This window comes from Ixodes scapularis, unplaced genomic scaffold (genome assembly GCF_016920785.2).
Source record: "Ixodes scapularis isolate PalLabHiFi unplaced genomic scaffold, ASM1692078v2 PGA_scaffold4__175_contigs__length_147842914, whole genome shotgun sequence".
In the NCBI taxonomy this organism is placed as follows: Eukaryota; Metazoa; Arthropoda; class Arachnida; order Ixodida; family Ixodidae; genus Ixodes; species Ixodes scapularis.
Window position 1 is genome coordinate 76,776,186 of NW_024609879.1, and position 22,792 is coordinate 76,798,977.

General features: G+C 45.0%; 1 protein-coding gene across 1 annotated transcript; it reads left to right on the plus strand.

Annotated features, from left to right (window-relative positions):
* Positions 1-704: 704 nt before the first annotated feature.
* LOC120838248 ((3R)-3-hydroxyacyl-CoA dehydrogenase-like) lies at positions 705-12,201 on the plus strand. The gene is made up of 4 exons (XM_040208081.1): positions 705-741; positions 826-1,050; positions 5,328-5,533; positions 11,797-12,201. The coding sequence occupies exons 1-4, from the start codon at positions 705-707 to the stop codon at positions 12,199-12,201; spliced, it is 873 nt and encodes a 290-aa protein (XP_040064015.1).
* The last annotated feature ends 10,591 nt before the right edge of the window (positions 12,202-22,792 follow it).

Consider the following 22,792-nt stretch of genomic DNA (forward strand, 5'->3'; position numbering starts at 1 on the left):
TCTTGTTGTCTATCTGAAAATACTGCACAGCGGCGTACGAAAAACGACACCGTAAATCCGGCAAGTTTTTAAGTTGTATTGACAGTCGCCTGGAAGTGAGTATTAGAGCATTTAATGACTTGCCAGCATGTTGGTGTTTTTGCGCATGCCACAGTGGAGTGTTTTAGATTAACCCTTAGAAGGCGTTATTTTCGAAGGTGTAAACATACACAAAAAAGAACTAAAATGTTGTAGTGTTGCCAGACTAAACGCTTCTGAACTCGATTACCCGCCAAAAATCCGAGTGAAAAGGGGCTCGATTTCGGCCATTTCACTCAGCGCGTCCACATACCAGTTGCGGATTGCTAAAATCGGAGACGTTACGATCACGTGTTACACAGTCCGCAGACGACAGGTGCGATTGGGTCCGTCGCGTGAATTGGCCATTATCAGGTTTGAGCTACAAGTTCGACATTATCTGTAAAAATAAAAATGGAAGCTTGCAGTCATCGCATTTCTATATCAAAATTGTCACGAGTGACAATCTGACATTGAGCTTATTTCCGTCGATGAACGAAACATTAATCCAAATAAAGACGTCACAGTGAGCATTTGGCCAATCGCCAATTGCAACCACAGCGACACTATTGGCCTCACACGTCGTAATACTCACTTGAATCGTCGTTTAAGTGTAGGCTTGTTAAAACGGTTTACCGCGGTACCAGATGGCTCCTGGTGTCTATAGAGTAGAATATTGGTCAGGTTTCAAAGACGTTGAACAAATCTTACAACAATAACTTTATATCTTCCCACGGTGCCCGATTTAGTAAATTTGCTTGCTTTCAGGAACTGTATTGTGCAAAACAGATGGAAGTCAAGACAACACATGCTTTGAAAATAATCAGACCAAATGCCAGGGTTTGGGACTCAAAGGTCGGCTTGCTATTGTCACCGGAGGCGCCAGCGGGATCGGGAGGAGCGTCTGCATGGTACTCGCTCGAGAGGGCGCCACAGTCGTCGTGGCAGACAAGAACAGAACGGGCTCAAATGAGACTATAGAGATGCTGCAAGGTTAGTGGTTCCACTTATTTGCACTTTAACCTATTGCCTTTACTGTTTGGGGTAGTGTGCGAACACAGGACCCATGAATGAGAAATGTTTTGCCCATTGCAAATTGGTGTCTACAGCTTTGAGATTGTAAATGCGGTGATTCACAGTACCTAATGTTATTATCTTGGGCACACACTTATTCTTACCTCTAAGGAAGATTATTTTTGTGCTATTTCGCAGAAACTTTCGTTGCTGTACTAGAAACCCTTGACCTTTTTCGCGCTTTATTATATTTGTTTTCAACTTTTTGCCTCGAGCGCGCACCAGGCGTAGTTGTGATCATGACAAAGAGCAACCAGCTTCTTGTAATCAGGATTGTATTAGTTTCTCACGATGTAAAACTATAAAGCGAACTCGGGTCTCATGATTGGCCATTTTGTAGGCAGGTCCCAAATTAGCGCGTGCGCTTTGTCGGCAAGTAGACACACGCGGCGCCGGCAGCTTTTTTTCTGGCTACACACGTTCCCCTTGATTAGTGGTATAGAGAGGAGGTGTTGAAGGCTTGGGTAGACAGGCATTAGTATTTCACGCGTACACGGATGCCGCCTCGGAGATGGTGCCGCCTCGGAGATCTGCTTTCGGTACGTCGCGTCAACGATGCTCGGTTTACTGTCACGAGCCATCTTGTCACAAACAACGAACGAGAACAAGCCACGATCGTCCCTTGTTAGCAAAAGTGCTGGACGTTCAAATGTACCAATCAGTGGCCGGGATTTTCTCAATAGTCTTACACCGCGAGGAGCTACCATTACGTCAATCATCATTCCTTACTACAAGCATCCAGCACTAATCCATCAACTCAATAATCAGTGGGTTCCCCACGGAGTAATATCATGGGGTGAATCTGGGACGCGTAATTAGCCTATATGCAATATACATTGGGGAAAGACTACGCTTTATTTGTTTCAACATGTGATTGTAATAAAATAGCGTGCAATAAGGCAATCATTGTTCAGTGACGCTTTTGAAAGGAAACAATTAGGTAGCCGTTTCGTGATAGAAAACCTGCTCCTATAGCGCTGGCATTGTATAACCGCATTTGGAATCATTCATAATGTAAAACCTGAGTCTGTGGTGCCGGAAAATTCGGGAATTTAAAATCGAAGAAAACGAAAACAGTTCTGCTACCGCTGTCAACCCTTCCGAATAAAAATTCTTGGATTTTTTCCACAGCACAGATTCGGGTGTTACATCATGGATAATTATCACCAGCTCGGATCTACACTCAGTTATTCTATAAAGTGAAGTTGTAGCGACCTATCACTGTATAATTAGTACCAACGTGTCATTTGCTGTCTAAGGTATCTCAGAGCCAGATCAATTAGAATATTGTTCACATCTGCATAAACTCTATTCCTATGTTGAGTACATAACACTCCTAATGTTTAATGCGGTAAGTGGTGAGCAGTCACTCCGTTACCACTGCTACTTCGAAGACCGCTTGCTCATATAAAGGCCTGTTCAAACATACACTGTGGCGCTATCTCATGGCTGTTATCGCTGATATTGCGAGCACCGCGATGATTTCATGCTGGATTAGTGATAGTTTTGATACAACGTTACATCGATGCCAAGTTGCGTTCAACCGAGCGCTGCTTCAGCGCCGGATCTAGTGTTCGGTTAGCATATGCGATGTATGTGGGAGCAACATGTGGAAGGGCGGGGATCTGATATATAAAGCGGGAAAGGGGGTTTATTGACAATGCGTAATAGTATGCTCATGCCTAGGGGAAATACTCAATGGACCAAAGACAAGGGGAGTGAAAAATGTGGGTAGAGAAGGGTTAGGTAAAACAGTTTTGTCGCATGTGATGAAGGTTGCCAATCGAAACAGTTGGGAAAACAACTAAAAAAGGGGAAGATGCGTTGTACATCAGCGCACCGCTGCAAAGCGGCGGTGCCTCGGAGGGTGGCTTTCAGCTGAACTGTTAGTAATGGCATCTTACCAGCGTGATACGGTTGCTGTACGTTAGATAGGCCACACAATCCTCAAAGTAGTGTGTAAGTCTATCGGCGGCCTACCAGGCCTGTTTCGTAGGCAAAATCGAGCACTGCTTTGAAAATCGTCTGTTCCGGTTGCCTGCTACTTATGGGAAACAGTAATTCTCGAGTGGGGCTGGAGGCTTGAATGTGCCCCATAAATGTCTTTTGAGCATTCCTGTACTCTGGGCAGTGCCAGAATATATAGTCAAAGTCCTCTGCATAATATCCGCGCACAACACAGTTGGGAGCACTTCGGCGATCACTCCTCCCGGAGCGACGTAGGTTGTTCTGGGGGAAGGCTTTGTTGGTACGCAGCCGATGTAACAGGGAGGCGCCACTTCGGGTTGGGTTAGAGTCTGGCACATGTATGCTGATCGCAAGTTTGTCTGCTTTTTTTTTAAGGGGTTGTGGTGACTTCGGAATCCCGAGCTCTAATAGGTTCTGAATGAATGGTGGGTATACCTCTCGGTAACTTGTTTTGAGGTCTAACCGCTATCCTTCAATAAGAGCCAACCAGAGCTAGGTGTCTTTGCAACGTCACTTCAACACCTGTGCAAGCAGCGCACGACTTGCTCTCCACATTATCTTTTGTCCCCGGGTGGTTTTAGTTTCTGGGTGGCGTTTTCTGATGTTCATAAAAACGTCGGAGGTCATGTGTAGCGGTTTGTAGGATGTGAGCCATTGTGGACAAGGTATCCGATAGTTCATTTCGGACGATTCCGCAATGCGCAGGAACCCTTTGAAACACAAGTTTCCAACCGTCGTCTCCTAGCCTTTTCTCTAAATGTGAGGTTTTCTGAGCTATCAGGAAGGTGCCTTCGATGTCGGCAAGTTGTTGAAGAGCACCACGGGAGTCTGTAAGAATCACGGCTGCTAAACCCCTGGTGTTGCTTGTAGAGCCTCTAGCGCCATTTGAATAGTGACAGGCTCTGAGGATGTAGATGACGTTTCAATATTCAAAACACCTTTCTTTGTTGCAAGGGCCATAGTCACATAAGCAGAAGTCGCAGAGCCCTTTTTCTTACCTACTGAGATATCAGTGTAGACCTTGATTTGTCCAGCAGATTCCATTTCAAGGGCCATAGCCACGGCAGAGCGAGCAACTTCCGGGTGCATGTCCTTTTTCTTGGGAAGGTCTGGTAATGAATCTCGCGCGTCTATTGGGGAACGCGCGTATTACGGTGGGAGGATAGGGATGTGGATCGCTGGACCTCCAATGTCGCGTTAGAATTGTACCATGAGTTGGCCGAATTGTGAACAAAATCGTCAGAGCAGGCTGAAAATGAATTTTTGATCTATTGGGCCAGTACGCATTCGAATTACGAAGTGCATTGCAGCGCTTTCTCGCTGAAGAGAGACTGGGTTTTCTTGGGCTTTATTGTTGGCACCTTTCTGGCGTATGGTGGGAAGCCCAGGGATGCCACACGGTGATACCATTACAGCGATTCCAGTTGGGGCTAGCGGATGTTGAGTACGGCACGCTCATAGAGCAGCTTAGACTGTAGGAGCCCTCGGAAGGGTGTGAGCAGACTATCTGTGGGAAACCCTCCTTGGTCATGTGCCCAGAAACCCTGGAGGGTGCCTAATAATTGGCGGAATTGCGCCGAGAGTCGTTTCACTGCAGGTCGCCACGTCAGGAGGTCCTCCGTAGGAAGACACAAGCAGAGTTTTCACCTGTTTCTTTCGATCTCCGTGCCATTTCACGTTATTTTGCCAGCTTGTAGCCCGCTAAGTCGCTGTAGAGGAGAGCATACATTGGTGTATTCAGCGTCAGTCTCAGACGCGCCCTTTCTGTCCCTGCTTTATCCAAGGCCAGTTGGAGGATATGACCTGTCATAAGTGCCTTGCTATTGTGGCCGACTATTCAGATCGTGACGTCATCTGCCTAGGTCGCCATGTTTGTTCTCAGTGTGAGAGGATGTTGAACTCGAGGAAGCACAAAAGGGAGGGACGTCATTGCCAGATGTATGTGGGGACCGCTTTTAATACTGGACTTCATGAACCGAAAGAAGCGACGAATCTCGTCCGGCACCGTTCGCTCTGCGCGTGTTGTCAGAAGAGTGGCTGTTGTGCCATGCGCCAAGCGAACGGGCCCCTGGGCGAAGTTCGTCGGTTCTTCGCGGCATATTCGCTCCATGGAGTTCAGCTTTTATTTAACATGCTTGATTTTGGGAGCGAGTGGTTGTTTATCCGGCCCTAAAATGATACCATCCACTAGCATTCAGTTCTCTCTCCATATACTATCTCCTACGCAGGATCCTACAAGGGCAATCACCGGGCCATCTACGTGGACGTTTCCAACTCAACTGCTGTCAGCAATCTTTTCGAAGAGATCGAGTCTTTGTTTTCTAAGAGAACGATCAGCGTTGTTGTGAACAGCGCCGGTGTCTCGGGCACACCCAATCTCATCCATGAAACTTGCGACGCCACCTTTGACGAAGCGATCGGCACCAACCTACGGGTAAGTACAAACAAATCAATAAATCCTGCTCTACAGGGCTGAGAATATCTTCTTAGCCATTCTCTACTGTCGACGTGTGCGACAAAGATCATCTCTGCGGTCTACCAACTGCGATTAGCCAAGGGCCTATTATGACATATTTAGTGAATAAATCAATCAATCAATTCATAAATCTAATAATGGCTCGATTACAAGAAATGGATGTTGCTAGTCGCTCGAAATCTATCTGTGCTTAGAGCTGATTTAGCTACGTTGGACCTATTTTATTAAAATATTGGAATCATAAATTCATTAAAAGTCAAGGATAATACAAAAAAAAAACACTCAAATACATAAAAATTATAACTGGTTAGGTTAAGCAGATTTCTAGATAATGCAGAAAAAACAGCACACTGAAAGTGGACTAACAAAATCATATTTAACGCGAAAATTGACAACGTGATAAGCTAATGAGCGCCACAAAAATGGGGGACAATATAAAAAAAATATGGTGCGTTATGTAGGCCGTTCAAGTTGTCTGAAATTGTAGCTGACGATGGTAATGTGCTCCAGATTTCAGTAGTGGAAAATTGCTAATACCACTGGATGAATAGACGTTCGCAAACATGGGTTCCCGGCTGGTGCCCCATGATTGCAAGCACGCGCCGCATGCGCGTAAAGAAAGCTTTGGCAGCCATTCACTTGCACGTGCTGGCTTACACGAGGTAGAACATGGCGGCGGCCAGATGTCTTGTTTGCAATTCACTCTACATTATGAGTTTGGGGATTGCTAATTAATGTGTTCATATGTGGTTGCGCATTTTAGCAATACCACCTAGAAGACAAGGCCTGCGCATGACGTTTCGTTACTAGATCCCCGACCCGCCCCAAGCGGCAAACAGCCCGAAGCTTGACGAGAGTAGGGGACGCGTCGCAACTACGTCGCATTCACTTGCGGCCGCAGCTGTGTGCGTGACTGCTGAGCGCGAGCTGATAGCGAGCTTCCAGTGCATTTGCGACGTGCATGCGAACGCTCCCTCGGCCAGGAGCGCGAGCTAGCACGCGCTCCTGGCTTTGAGACGGGCATTTCTAGCGCGCGCGCTCGTTCTGCGGTAGAACGCTTCGAAGCAGCTACCCGAGGTATAAACAGCGCCCTCGAAAATGGCGTCCAGTGTCAGCGTCCAGCGTCCAACGAAGGGCTTTTCAGCCCTTCGCGCAGCAGTAACGCAATTTCGCTCATGCATTTGATGCTCCACGTGAACGTCTAACTTCATCGTATGCTATTTGCAAGAGACACTCGGCGTGAGCATTTGTTTCATTATCTGTTACACAAACCACTGAAGCAGGCGATGGAGCAGACGATGTAGCAGACGATGTTGCTCATCCGGGCTAGCTAGGGGGCGCTGAGGGGATCTACTAGTGATGACGTTTAGAGGAGGAAACGCGCAGGCCTTGTGTTCTAGGTGGTATTGATTTTAGTCGACTGCCCTGGTTTAAAATGTTTGCTGCTATTCTGATTTTATGGAGGGAACTAGGGGCAATGTCAGAAAGGCAATTTTGGCGGTAATGCAGCTGATCAAGTCAAGACTGCAAGTGTTCATCCTGCACTTTATTGCACCAATAAACTTCTGGTCCGGAAGTTATATGTTGCAATGATAAAATGCATAGCCTCCTTTATTGTACAATGTCTGTTAAATGCTAAAAGAACGTCACCGCTGTGAAAGGGAAAGGAGATCAGGGAAAAGGGCGTGCGCAGGGGTTTATTCGGGCAGCGCCAAACAACGCACCAGTCGTTAAATTCGGAAACACAAACGCGCTTTTCTTTTTTTCTTAAAGATTTGAGTCCACCTTTTACTCTTCCGCCCATCTCCCGTTTCTCCATGCGTCGGTAGCCTCCTTCCTTTGTTTCTGTTTTGCGGTTTGCTGCTGTTTCATGAGTCCACCGTGCGTATTATTGTCGCTGCCTGAGGTGTCAACCAAGAAGTGACTCTTCGCTTCCATATTTGTAACCGTTTTGCGCATCTGCTCGCCTTTTTCCGTCAGCCGGGCGCTCAATGGCCACGTCACCGAATTGACAGCCTTTCTAATAAAAAAGAGGGTATATCATGACTTGTAACGTCACGGCTAGGCTAAATCCTGGTAATGACTTCTGGAATAGGATCTATCAGATGTCGCCACAGAAACATCTCGACGCCAATGCTTCGGCTCAGCGTAACTTGGGAGATATAACTCCGCATTACCCTCGAACCAATACATAGGCTCAACTGACGTCCGATCAGGGGTCATTTTGGTCACCTTACTGCTGCTCACCTTCCTGATGAAGAATAAACTTCAAACCATAAAATTTGTTTTAGAGCGAGGCTCTTGGGTGCCCGTTCCCGCATATAGCGGCTCCGCTATTGGCGTCGGCGTCGCAGTCGGCGTAACTGCTATGTGCGAGAACGGGTGCTTAATATTTCCATAATGCAACACCGCGCGCGTTGCATCATGGGACTTCACAGACCTGCACACCAATTCACTCACTTCTCCCCTAAATTCAGCGGAGAAAAAGAATTGGTGTGTAGGTCTGTCACGTCTTGTAATGCAACACTGCGCACGTTGCATTTTGGGACGTAACAGACCTACAAACCAATTCAACTTCCCCGCTTCATTTAGCAGATAAACAGAATTGCTGTGAAGTCCCACAGTGCAACAGCGCGCGGGTTGCATTATGGTTCATCACAGGTCAGGACTTCACGACATGCGACTTCGCGCTTCTCGCCGCCCCCAAATAGGGCCCCCGCCTGTGCCCTCCTTACCCTCTCTCGCCTCCCCCATCCCCCCCCTTCAAAAAAAAAAAATCAAAATGTCAAGGTAGACATATTTCTCTCTGAAATGTTTACCACTATATATTGCAAAATCAAAATATTTGAAGAGCTGCACTCTAATTTCGCATTACGGAGAAGAGTAAACGTCTCCTTTTTCTTGGCAAGAATATGGACTAACCTCCTGCATGATGCTATGACGTCGCATGCAAGCTCTGAATTCGAAATGCTGAGCGCAACGCGTTGCAGCTATCTCTGGGCGGAGCGGACTCCAATAATATGTTGCGATATGTCTTGGTTCTGCGATATGATTGGGTTGCTTAGATGCATAGCATTTTGCTACATTTAATAAAATAAAAAGCGAAGTCACACTTTAAAATAAACCTCGATTATATGGGTACTGTTTTAATAGAGAAATTTGACGAAAGTTAACGCAGAACGTAACGTTAGCGAGACCTTGCATTTTGGTAGCATTGGAGTGTTTTTATCACTGGGTAGGTATAAGTGTTGAATGTGTTACATGTAGTTATTTTATTCTGGTTAAATTATAGAACACATTTCTATCTTCAATCACAAATGCAGGAAACCTTTTAATACTAAACTCTTGTAGTGTTGAAATTTACATACTAGAGATATTTGACAAAAACACTGATAAGTTATCTCTTCCACAAAGAAGTTGTGGATATTTGTACAGTCCGCGACACCATTAACTTGAACAGGCGTTGGCCAGTGTTTTTCTTTCTTATTCAAATGTTTTCCCCAAAATTACTCGAGTCGTGGGTAGGTAAGTGGTTGGTTGGGGCCCTAATATACACGGAAGCAAACGGGAGCCACGAAAGTCCTTAAAGGGCGTTGAAATGGCATGTCAGGACATTACAAAAATTGTTTCACTTAGAGGTCCGTAGTTTTTTAATAAAAAAATAGAAATACGAGGCCCAATTCAAAGTTCCCGCAAGTGCACTGTGACGTAACAGTGTACCGCAAGGTGCCGGGGTGGTCAGAAGGGAAGCATCGCCGGAAGTCACGTGAGTTGTATCCCTCCTCGTGCTTGTCGCGAGGGTGTGTAATATTTTTTATTTTTTTTTATTTTTGTTATTCTCCGCACCTCCACGAGCGATATCAAAGCAGACAAAGTTTGTTTTATTTGCTTTTCATCGCTTAATGTTGCTGTAAAGGCAGACGAGGAGGAGTCAGTGAAGTTCGTGATCAACTAAAGTGCCTAGAAGGTGCTGTGTGAGGGACTGTCCCGGTATTTCAGCAACTGGAGAAGAGATCACACTGCATGCATTTCCCAGAGACCGTAGGCATCTTCAGCCTGGGGAGTATATGATGATTCGACGACCTCGGTGTCCGAAGCTTCAGCAATGCAATTAGACGTGTCGTACGCAAGCAATCCTAATTTCTGCGAGCGTTCTAAAAATTTTCAAAACTTGATAGCTTTTTTTGTGCCCAGTATGGCTCTGTATCGTCGGACTGACGGCACGCACTCGTACACTGGCTTCTACTCGCAACACTTTCATTATTGACCTCCATCACGTCGATCCACTGACTCTTCGTCCTCAACTTTTACAGCACGGAAACTAACCAACGGTGCAGCGATAAAGAGCTTGTGGAACTGAAACTTCGCTTTCTACAATCGCTCGTACAAAGAGCAGAAAATAAAAGAAAAAGTCGTAGGCACGGTCGCGGAGAGCACGAGGAGTAAAACTCGCGTGACTTCTTGATAACCCACTTTTAGTGAGGTATGTCGATGCCACCCTTCTGACCGCCCCGACACCTTGTGGTACACTGTTACGTCACAGTGCACTGGCGGGAACCTTGAATTGGGCCTCCTATTTCTATTTTTTATAAAAAAAACTACGCACCTCTATAGTGAAAATTTTTTTTTGTAATGTCCTGACACGCCATTTTAACGCCTAGCATAAAAAAAAATTTTTTTTTTGGCATGTCAGAGACGTTTTAAATTGAAAAAGAAAAAAATGCACCACCTGGTGACCAACATTGTACAAAATCGAAAAGCGATTCGTTCAGAAACCGAAATTTGCGGTCGATTTAAAGAGCCTGGCCGCTCCTTGAATCACCCGGTATATATATACAGGGTGTTTCAGAGAACTCAGGCCAAATCGCTCCTGCGAAAGCTACTGATCGCAACAAAAAAAAAAGCTTGTGTCGTTTTGGTCCTGGGCCAGGGGCCCATTTAGAAAAATGATTAAAGTCCGAGATAATTAAGTTGTTAATTATTTCTGCGTAATTAACTTTTTAATATTGTGTTTAAGCGCATGATTTTAATTAGGAAATTGCTCAGCATCGTCGAAAAACACTAAACGAACAAACTGCAGAACGATAGAAGGCACGCGAAGCATTTTACGGCTTTCTGAAAAACCGCACGAATACGACGGGTTTTTAAGTGTCGGTTTCCTATCGGAGCGCACCTGGGCCCCGGCGGCACCGCGCCCCGTGGAAAGATTAAAAAAAAAAAAAAAATTTGGTTGTGTGTGTGTTTATACAGCCTAGAACTTGGTCTGCTTCACAAGGGCGACGAGTCTCCCAGCTGTAGATGAGAAATTTAGCCAGTGTGGTACAGCCGCTAGCCTGGGGTCTTTAACGTGCACCACGCAGTAGTGATACACGACCGCACGCCGGTACGATGCTCATCCAGATCGAAACGGGCAGGGGTGGGGCTTAAATCCAGGATCTCTGGGTTCTGCAGCGCGAGCTTTCGCTCCACGTGCTCCGAGCTGGTGTGCGCTAGACCACTCGGCCACCGATCCCCCTTCGTGGAAAGATACTGCAACCAGCCTCTGCTGCGTCGCGCGATGACAGCGCAGCATAAGTCGGTTGCACTCTCTCTCCACGGGGCGCGGTGCCGCCGGGGCCCAGATGCGTTCCGATAGCAAACCGAAACTTAAAAACCCGTCGAATTTGTGCGGTTTTTCAGAAAGCCGTAAAATGCTTCGCGTGCCTTCTATCGTTCTGCACTTTGTTGGTTTAGGGTTTTTCGACGATGGTGAGCAATTCTCTAATTGAAACCACGCGCTTAAACACAATATTAAAAAAGTTAATTACGCAAAAATAATTAACAACTTAATTATCTCGGACTTTAATAATTTTCCTAAATGGGCCCCTGGCCCCGGACCAAAACGACACAAGCCTTTTTTCGTTGCGATAAGCGGTTTTCGCAGGAGCGATTTGGCCTGAGTTTTCTGAAACACCCTGTATATTGGTTGCTGCAGCAGCTGGAATATCTTTCTCGTGCTGAATTGTGATAGGGTGAGTCAATAATGTACCACATATAGTTCCAGCGCCAGTCCAAGAAAGAGCACAAAATGTGCCAAAAAATTTACCACCTCGTGACGGCATTAGGTTTGAGAAGAACTGCGCCTACGTACAATCCTCTCTGCACGCCAACTAGATATAACGGCTTCATTTGAGCCCACGCTTTTTATCACGTGGCCCTCATTCTTGTTCTTTCTTTCGCAGGGAACCTTCCTGATTGACCGAGCCTCTGTGAGGCACATGCTGGCTAGGAACGTCACGGGCGGTGCCATCGTCAACATCGCGAGCATTATGGCAAAAACTGGCTATCCTGGGGAAACTCCCTACTCAGCCTCTAAGGGCGGCGTCGTGTCCCTCACGAAGGCAGTGGCCCTCGAAGTCGCCACCCAGAGCATCCGAGTCAACGCCATACTACCAGGGCCAGTCGACACGCCCATGCTAGCAAAAACTCCCGCAGAAGCGGTGGCCACCTACGTCCAGGCAACGGCCTTGAAGCGCGTTGGGCAACCTGAAGAAATAGCCGAGACGATTGCGTTCATGTGCAGTCCTAAGAGTAGCTTCATGACTGGGGCTGCTGTTGATGTCACGGGAGGAATAATAGTGGAATAATATATTAGCTGATAAATAAAAGTTCTGAGCGTGACCTGAGATTGAAAACGAGCTCATGTTGTAGTGTGTAATACACTATTTTTCAGCTATCTTTAAGACGACTTGAAATCAATGCTGACTCCAGTTGTAGTATGTAGTGATATCGTATGCTGAATTTAAACAAATCATTGTTACAGAAGCGAGGATAAGGACAAATAAGTGTACGTATCTAAAAGGATAATGACACCGAGAAAATATGCAATTTCATAAAAAGAGTAATAATAACGATCTGGCTGCATTCAGATACTCACTCGTGTAACGGTTAGAGCTTTAGTTTATATTTCTTGCTTCGCAAATTGTGAATGTTTCCACGCGGAGAATATATAGGGTGTTTCTAGGGCGCGGGCCGAATCGATCCTGCGAAAACTACGTGTCGCACAGAAAGATTCCGTAGTGGTCTGTGCCAAAGGGTCCCATTAAGGAAAAGTATTAGTGTTCAGTAGAATTGGGGAATTCATTTTAGTCTATAAATTTTGATTAAGAAACTTTGCAGGTGCATTTTCAATCAGAACTTTGATTAGAATCGTTGAAAACTGCTAAATCCACCCACGTTACAAAGATATAAGGCACACGCATCATTTTTCGGCGTTCCGAAAAAAATACAAATTGTTGACTCGTTTCTGACATCTTTTTCACTTCTGTGACCTCTTGGAACGATGACTGCTGGTTGCAAATGATCAGGGTCATAAGGAGCTTTTTAAGCTCAACCGCAGTTGGAATTGTGTAAGAGTTCAAGCCTCCTATACATGCTCCGGTAAAAGTTTAGGTATTGGCGTGTGCCATTTTTAAAAGCTCCATATATTATCCCATCTGAAAGCATCTACATAGCAGGCCTCCTAATGAGCGTGTTCTGTCTAATCGTTTGATTTTTTCATGTGTGTTATTTGGACAAAATGATACGACGGTATTTCCGGGTAATTTACGTGGACGTTTCTAACTCAACTGTTGTCAGCAGACTGAATATATTTAGTCTTAGCCGGGTAAAAACGTTAGCATTGTGCTGAACTTTGCCAACATTCTGAAACTGCCAATGTCAATTTAGACGGCATAAGACAACCAACATAAATGAAATCCTAAATTTAAAAAAAAAAAAATTAAGGGGCATAGATGGGACAGGCATTTCTTTTATAGTTGTTCCACGACAAAAAAAAATTACCGTGCACTGCTTACCCCGTTCAACAGAATTTAGTTGGAGGTCACGGCCCGTTCTAAACCCCACTTATTGATCAGGGGCCCCGCCTTGCTATGGATTCGCTTGACTGCTCGGCTAAATATACTTGCGAGCCTAGTGTCTCCCTTTCGCGACATCCAGTGCGTCTAGTCCGGTGTCTGACACTGCTGCTAGTCGTGCGGGCAGAAGCGGGGCAACATCCGGCATCGCCTGCTATTTCATCACCGTCTATCGTCGTCTGGAACGCCCGTAACACGCGGACACAAAAGCTGCTGGTCGGCTACACCGACTGGCAGCTTTCATATTTCTGAACATGGACGCCGACTCGGCGTCCGTTTTCGCCACGGAGGTAGGAAAAAGGGGAAGCGACAGACCGGCTCAAGCTAGAGCACTATATAGCTCCTACGGAGCAGAGTAGCGCAATTCTTTGATCCGCGTGTTTCGCCGGCAACATGGCCGACAGAGCAGCTCGGCGCGAGTCACGTGGTACTCAGGGTTCCAGGAGGCGGCCTGCCCTATGGAAGAATACATGGAGATCGACACAACACGGCTGATTAAAAAATAAATGCCAAGTTCACACTTTTTGAAACTAGTCTGTCGTGAATTTGGTAAAGCACTAAACACTTCATCAAAGTTTTAATAATAGTGGATGCCTGTGAAAATTATGCGAATGCAATTTTCAAAGCAATGGCGTTTGAAGCAGACGATTGTTTTACGCAGCGGAGATCGACTTTATGGATTGGCCGGAGCGGGTCACGTGAACGGTGTGCGTCACCGCGTCGTCTGCTGCATGATGCTGCTCAGGCAATTTTTTTAAAGAAATGAAATTATTTCATGGCGCACAACTTAGCGCAAATTATTGTAAACTATTCCCTTATTATGTCAAAAACTATTGTCGTTCCATAGATCGCCAAAATATACAGGAAGCAGCTATTTGCTCCCGTTCCCCATGCATTTTTATTCATTTATTTATTTATTTTACAATACTGCAGGCCAGTCCTCTGGCCCAAGCAGGAGGGGCAAAAAATGCAACATATGGGAGCACATGAAAAAATGACAAAAACAATAATACAAAAGAAGACAAGACCACTGCTGCGGAATGCATTATCGAATTAGGTACCGTTCTAATTCCTGAATGAAATTGGCTGACTGAATAATGGTTTCTGGTAGCAAGTTCCAGTCCGAAATAGTGCACGGAAAAAAAAAACTGTGCTTAAAGGCATTTGTTTTTGCGAAGATGGGCTGTAGTGCGTGATCCCTAGTGTGTCGTGTTTTTCTTGAAGTTAGATGATTGAGATATGGGAGTGTATTTAGGCTTACTCTGGATGTCAGGATGTTGTAAAGAAATAAAATACGAGTCATTTTCCGACGTGTATCGAGAGGTGGCATTTGGTTATCCCTCATAAGTTCCGTGGGCGAGTCCAACCTATTGTATTTACTGAATATAAACCTAACTGCCTTTCTTTGTACAAGTTCAAGCTGGTGGATATCGTTTTTTATTGTAGGGATCCCAAACGACTGATGCATATTCGAGTTTTGACCTGATGAACGTATTGTATGCGAGGAGCTTAGCACTACTGGGAACGTGTTTGAGCTTTTGCCTTAGTAAACACAGTTTAGCGAAAGCTTTAGAGCAAATATTTGGGATGTGTATATAGCAAATTAAACGATTAGTAATGGTAACTCCTAGATATTTATAGCTGGTGACCTCAGGAATGGCAATGTTGTGAAGCTGATACTCAAATGAGCTTATATGTTTTTTTCGAGTAATTTTTAGAAGCACAGTTTTTTCAATATTCAAATCCATATCCCAAGCTTCACACCAGTGCTCTATCACGATAATAGATTCTTGAAGCGCAAGATTGTTGTCAGCAGTGTTGATGTCTATAAAAACAATACAGTCATCCGCAAACCATCTCATGGAAACAGACGAAGAAACCACTTCGGTTAGATCATTTATATAAATAAGAAATAGTAATGGTCCCAACACACTTCCTTGGGGCACGCCGGAAGTGACAGATAGAACGTTTGAAACATGGCCGTTAACATCAACGAATTGGGATCTATTCCTTAAGTAGGCCGGAGTTGGAACCCCCGGGTGTTCGCCGCTAGTTGCCGAGAGACTGCGTTCTAGATTGCGGTACTCTGCTCCGAAGGAGCTATATAGTGCTCTAGCTCGAGCTAGACAAGTGAGAAAATCCCAAGTGAAGCCGGAAGTAGAGGGCGCGGTCTCTGGGAACGCATTCAAGGGTGACGAAGTCTGTCTAAAGACGTCCAAGGGTGTTCAAGGCTGTCAAATAGCGTCGTTTGGTTTTGTACATTTTTGATCATTGTTGGCGATGTGTCCCTCGAAACCGGAAGTCTCCCCCGGCTTCACCTGTGGTGTCGTGATGTCCCCTCCAGAAGCTCTCTACCTTCATGGTTTGCGCCTTCGTCGGTCTATTTTTCGATCCCCGTCTTAAAACTGCAATGTTTTAAGACATTGCAGTTCCCCCCTCCCCCCTTTTAATTGCGTCTGATGGCGTAAATATTGCTAAACGTTTTAGTAGAATAAATACAAAATAAAAGACATATGCGTCCTATCTATACCCTTAAATGTTTTGGTTCATTTCAGTGCCTTTATAAGGAAGAAAGAAAGACTAGTTGTACAGAGGCACAGAGGTTGACCTCCAGCAAGCCCAGAATCGCCGTCATCGACCTTGGAAGATCTAGGAGTCCCGGTTCGCGGAGAGCCTCACTCGTTCTGACAACGACAGAAAAAGTAAAAACACGGCCTATCATGAATAGCGCAGACTCTGGTGGCTTACATTTCACCTACTTTGAACTCCGATGGTCCACATACCTAATGAATTTTTTTAAATTTGCCTAAATTTTTCTGGACATATTTTTATTGCTCTATTTATTTTCCTTATCTCTTTTTTTAATTTTAGGCGACCCTCTACGGACGTATACCTAATTACGCAGGCGTTGTGACGGCTAGAAGCCTCAAAGAGTTAATAATTAAGTACTCACATTACGTCGTTAAACACCATGACAGCTACATACTTCTCATTAAGGGGATAATAACACGAAATTTTGCCCCACTTTTGCTGTCTAAATGTCACTCACCTCTGTCAACACGACGACAGAGACACCAATCAATTCGAAAAAGAACTACAACGTCATTTAGAATCAATAATACGGTTCCCTTTTCGCACCTGGTGGATGTTCACCCAAGACAGGTGGATTGTCGTATAGTAAAACTTCCAATAAAAGCAGTGCTGCTTCGCGGAAGTACGGCCGCAAGCTACATGCGCGTGCTCCCTGTCGAACTTCGCCAAACCGAATTTGCTACTACAACAAATCGGCAAGCTGCCGCCGGGCAGCAGAACGCCAGATTTCCCACTGGGGAATTCCTCGCTCCTTGAGATATATGACATCTGAAGATCACAAGCGACGTGAACAGTGACGTCGCCGTGAAGATTCCTCTCAAAGAAGTTGAGTGTTTGTGCAGTTATTGCTCGTCCACCATGACCGTGACACAGTGAACTTGGTTTATAGGTTTGACCAGCAAAGCAGACGGGAGTCACGCTAAATTAGAATGACGATGTCCCGCCCGAGAAATTTATCCTAGGGATCCTCATCTGGCTTCAAATCGACTTCCTTGAAACTGTGTTAACGCATTGGATTGAAACGAACCTTATTTTTTTTTAACGAAAATGTGTCAGTTTACCGGTCGTTAGGTAAACTGCACGCTCTGTGGGCGTGTAATGTACACACCCACAGCTTGCGTAATTTCTGTACCCCGAACATGAATCTGTAGGTCCCTCTTCCCGGTTATGTTTCCCGAAAGATGGGGTCGAAGGCCCCTTTCCGGACAGGCCGGGTAATTGCAGGCCCTGCGAAGCCTGATGCCTAGAAACTGATGGGCAAACATGATTTGCTATCTGGGATGTTCTCCGTATAAAGAAAATAAATAAAACGGGTGTTAGAGTTAGGCTACCCGTATTTTCTACAAGTGCGTGGAACTGCGAACCCCTCATTCGTGCCCTTTAAGGCACACTCACCGGCCATCAGCCAAACGTTGAGGGGCAAACTGGGCGTCACCGGGTACAGGCAAGGCTCGTGTTCTATGGGATTAGAACGCCGACCACTCGGTCAGCGTTTGGAAAAAAAAAAATTCCTTTCTCAGGCCAAGCCGGGTGGAGATCGGAGGGTGTACCTCCCAGCAATGGACGCGGGAGCTTCCTTTGAGGAGGAGTTCACCAGGGATGCACCCACTTTAGGCATACTAGTCCTGCGGCGGGCACCACGGTAGGTGGGAGTTCGATTTTGCACTCAGCAAGTAACCACCTAACTATCTGCTCTCAAAGCCAAAATCTAAGGCGTGCATTCCATAGGAGACAAGAGAGTCATGTTTATTCCCGCCACACCCACAAATCGTGGGTGTGGCGGGAGTTTGCTCGTTTTCTAAATTTTTTTGGGAATCGCCTGCGGGGGCCAGGAACTCTGTAAAGCTGCTGTAGCAGCGTTTCGTTCTGGTCCCCCGTTTCAGTGATAAATTAAAATAAAATTTCATTATTAAAACGGACAAAGCATCTTGCTTAGTTCATCCTTGACGTAGAACTCAACATACATTCCATTAAGAAAAATGTTCAATCTATACTATGACGATGGGTGAAAGAATTCGGTTTACAAATAGAACCCGCTGGCGCAGGATTTACTGATCATGAAAAGGCGTTGAAACCTAAAAACTCCGAAGCGGTCTTGGTGGTTCCGCTCAAGAGAACTCTTGACATATCATATCAATCAAAGTAAAAAAAAAAAAAAAAAAAAAGTGAGCACAAGGGCACGTTAACGTCTGGCTACACTCACGCATCCAAAGGACTCGTCCGGTTCTTTCAAGCGTTTGTTTAACACCTTCTAGAAAAGAAATCCTAAGTGGTGAAATGTATCGCGTTGCTTTAGGGGTACTCCACGGGTTTTTTCATTGCCTCCAATTCGCTTGAAATTTAAATTTACTCAACAACAAACATCGCTAAAATTGTATCCCAAATATTAGGTAAAATATTGTTTTTTCGCGAAGTTATTGAATTTACAGTTTTGGACCTCACCGTGTTTTCCAAACTAAAGGTCTCTACTGGCAACAACGAAAAAGTGACGTCAGTGGAGGGCAGGGGTTCATTCTTTGGACTGTAGAATTCGTTCGCAATTGATTTGAAGCAGTTTCATGGTGTCAAATGAATGCTTTGGAAGCTCGCTCTAGTACCTTTGCTCCAGCACGGAACAGATGATTGGCCTTTTGTACTTTTTAGACTGCTTCCTCGACTGGTAAGCCTGCCTTCCACTGACGTCACGGCACTGAAAAGTGCGAGTATATTTGAATGTTAGTTTTTGCATTACTTACAACTACCGATTTAACAATAACTACTCTGAATTTTGCGATGCTAAATAGCATACCGGAAAGGGTAAAGGTTGGAGAGTCAGAAAATATAGTTAGGTGAGATAGCTCAAAAAAACCTGTGGAGTACCCCTTTAAAGAGGCCATTGTTGGGCAGGGCATTGTGGATAGGACTGCGGCCTCAACGTTCGGCTGAGTCTCAGGTTCTTCCTGATTGGTTGACGATTTCCGACCGATCGCTGACGCAGCGCTCTGTCCAATTCGTGCTCTATGGTGGCATCGTTTAGTGACGTGCGAAAATTCAGAACTTATAGCTTTCTTATCTCGGAGTTGTTGCCACCAACCATTGAGGAGGAAAGCGCTCTGCAGCCCTCTGCCACTTGTCTCTCGCTCTCTTTCAGTAAAACCGCGATAATGAAGGACGCTGCCAATTTCGTGTAGGTAAAGTCGTGGAATTCATCCCCCAAATGTAGAGGCGAACTGAATATGTGTTTAGGTCACGTGACGTCAATTTACCCGCTAAATGTAGCTGGAAAATTGGTTTATAGGTCACGTGATGTCCATTTTCTTGCTAAGTTAAGCCGAGGAACTGAATTGATGTCATGATCACGAAAAGTGAATTCTGCCGCTAAATTTAGCTAGGCAACTGAATTGACGTGTAGATCACGTGACGTTAATTTCTACACGTGGTGTATAGGTCACGTGACGTTACGTCGCGTGATGTCAATAGGGAGTTTTAGTAGACCGTGTTTCCCCCTCCGCTAGCCCTCCGCTACGAAGAAACCGCCACTACGCCTGCGCGCCGATGTCCTTGGCTATAGAGTTCTGGGTAGCGGAGGGGCTTAGCGGAGCGGAAACACGGTCTACTAAAACTCGCTGATTTTCTCTCTAATTTTAGCGGAAAATGCACGAACGGGTGTACGGAATTTTGTAATTGGGGGTTTAGTTAAAAAAAAGAAAAAAAAGAAGTCAAGATTCAGAACTACGAAGGGCGCGATTTCCACATAGGGTATCTTTACAGCACAAACAAAACACCAAGCAACCCACTAGCGTTACGTGCTGAGTGAAATAGCACAAGTGAAGAACTGGATGCCAAGGATTGAGTACCTTTAATAGGGCGTTGTATCTATGTTTTCAAGCAGTTTTGCACGATTTTCTTGTCGGCAGATTGCTAATTTTCCGATCGAAGCGACGCAAGCATAAACATGCTTTTGGCACATCGAGCCAAAAGCATGCTTTTTCGTCGCACATTAGACACTCTACAGTTAGCGCATGACTACATTTGTCAACACGATATTAAGCTACATGTCTTTTTGCTTAATTCCTTTCGTTTACAAAACTCTTTCGTCTCATATTTGTGCCAGCTCATCCTCCTTGGTTACTGAGAGCAAGGCAGAGGACGCATGGCTCTCCCCGGCTTTTGCAATGATGCGGTCGTACATGCATGCCATCATGATTGCGAATTGCGAAGTCCAGGTGGCTGTTGTGCGTCAGCAAACCCATTCGAATATATAACGAGGGATAGGGAAAAAAAGCGTGTAGTGTGCTGAGCGCTTTGCGTTGCTCGAGCGTCAAGCTGTTCTGGAAGTGGCAACATATTTCGCAAGGGCACTGCAGGATAACGAGCCTAGATTTGAGGGAGCATTTCAACTTACCCCGTATAAAAATCTGATACCTGGGGCATATCTGGCCATATCAAACATGGTATGATTAAATACGGCGTATATACAGCCTTATCTTATGTATATACAGCCGTATCTGGCATATATGCAGCCTTATCTGGCGCATATACAGCTTTATCTGGCGAAAATGAAGCCTTATCTGGAATATATAGAGCCTAATCTGGCGTATATACAGACTTATCTGGCATACATACAGCCTTATTTGAGGTATATACTTCGTTACCTGGTGTATATACAGCTTTATCTGGCGGCCGGCTTTCAATATATAAAAAAGTAAAAAGAAAGTAAAAAAAGGATTTTTGTTAGTAAACTATGAATGACTCATTGTTCGCGAGCTAAATATTAGCACAAATAATCCCAAACTTCAGCTTTGGGATCCGCAGTTGATAGGACCAGCGGTGTTCGACGTCTTTCAGTGCCTACTCCTCCGCTGGGTCTCCCTATCAAGAGCGAAGAATGCCGTGACGTTGCGCTTTTTGCGCTCTTTGATTGGACCTTCGGCTCATAACAACGGCCAGGCTCGGACCTAAGCTGAAATCAAGTATAATAGCTGCCCTCTCAAAATAGAGTACGCATCGCCGAACAGCCCCAATGTAGCACTTTCGACCCGGACCAGTTGGCAAAGTTTGAGAGGTGTCATTTTCTGGCTCCAAAGTTATAAGCGATTTCAGAATCTTTTCTACGCATCATTTTCAGCCGACAGAAACCGACAAACACCCGGAGATGAACGGGGTCAGCTCCCGGGAAATATCATCATTTTGTCATTGAAAGTTTCAGGAATTACTCATAGATTTTGAATAAGATAACAGATAGTTTGCGAAACTTGGCCTATAATTTAGATCGCTTGCCCTATATTTTAACGGAAAACTAAGCGTCCGGTAATCACGTAGTTGACGTTTAAATACAAAAAAAAAATAACTAGGATTTTTTTTTTTTTGGGGGGGAGAGGGGGGTTATGTTTTATTTTTTGTCTACGAAAGGTAAAATCTTAGGCGTCTTAATATGCTGATATCTGTAGCCTTACATTAGCAGCAGTGAAGGCAATCTGCATTTCGGACATGGCCAAATACTCACGCTTCTCTCCCTAAAAGTAAGTTCGTTGGTTTGGCACGTAATCCCGCCCTCCCCTCCTCCGGAGGAAAGTGGAGGGTGGCGATCAAAGTGGCATTAAGTTTTACATCTATAAAAAAACTTTTACGATGAATCCTGGCGTGCCCAAAGAAAAGGCGGGGCGCAGCCATCAGAAAAGACGTTTTAGAGGAGGCGTCTTGTATTGCTTAGTTAATCCGGAGTCATCTGGCGTGTCGGAAGTTAGATTTAAAATAGAGAGAAAGATATATCATGTTTACTTGTTACTCCCTTGTCCGGAGATTCATTGGGGGGTTCTCCACCCTCCGCCCTTCATATTTTGAACGGTTCGAACAAGAAGGGACTAGAGCCTGGCGGTCAGGATTCTGGGAAGTATGACCCACTATGTCCAGCTCTAAAGGTGTTGGTTGGGAGGGAGGGGGAAAAGGAGAGAGTTTCCGGATGTGTGGCTTTTGGGACAGTCCCACACGTAGCGTGTGTTTGAGGAATAGCTGGTATAGCGCAGACCTACTGTCCTGCCGGAAGTTCTAGACAGTGTCCGAGCAAAAAATTTTAAACTAAACAACCACCGCGACACCATTAAGACAGTCATCTATTTCAGGTTGTACCAAAAAAATTAAACCACCTTACACGTTGTAAAATGTTTTGAGGGGTAATTGAGTTTACATTGTGCGAGCTTAGCTTATATTGTTAAGATTATCTTGAGAAGGTATCTCAGCGTACCCAGGAATTGTTTTGAGTTAGAATGTTGTTAGGCCTTAATTTTATATAATTATTTAAAAAACAAAGTCAGTCGTTATTTGGAAGTAGTAGTTCGTGGAACTAGAGAGTTCTACAACTTACTGCGTTTGTATCGAGGTGTGTTTCTGGGCAAAACAATTTTGGCTGCTTTTATGTCTTGCTTACAATCTAAGTTTGACAGGAAACATAGTTTTTTCGGAGAACAATACGAAGTGCGGTGGATTCTAATTTTGATGTTGTTGACCATTGAGGCGAGAACTAACGTTTTTGTAGCCTATTCGGGATCGCATGAATTCACCATTTTTTATCTAATAGACAAAGGCTGCTTTTGTTACATTCTCAAGATAGAGCGTAATTTACTGCACGGAATTAAGAAATCAGACCCAGTTTAGTACACTTCAAAAAGAAAGTTTCTTTTGAAGTTATATATAATCATTGTGCTACAGGCGATTTTTATTGTCCGTGTGTCAGGGTTTATATGGTGTTTCC

What these genes read in the sequence shown, in the direction of transcription:
- LOC120838248 (XM_040208081.1), top strand. Translation starts at nt 705, where the DNA reads ATGGCTCCTGGTGTCTATAGAGTAGAATATTGGTCAG. An exon ending in TAGAGTAGAATATTGGTCAG is followed by an intron (nt 742 to 825) that starts GTTTCAAAGACG and finishes GCTTGCTTTCAG; the next exon opens with GAACTGTATTGTGCAAAACA. An exon ending in GACTATAGAGATGCTGCAAG is followed by an intron (nt 1,051 to 5,327) that starts GTTAGTGGTTCC and finishes TCTCCTACGCAG; the next exon opens with GATCCTACAAGGGCAATCAC.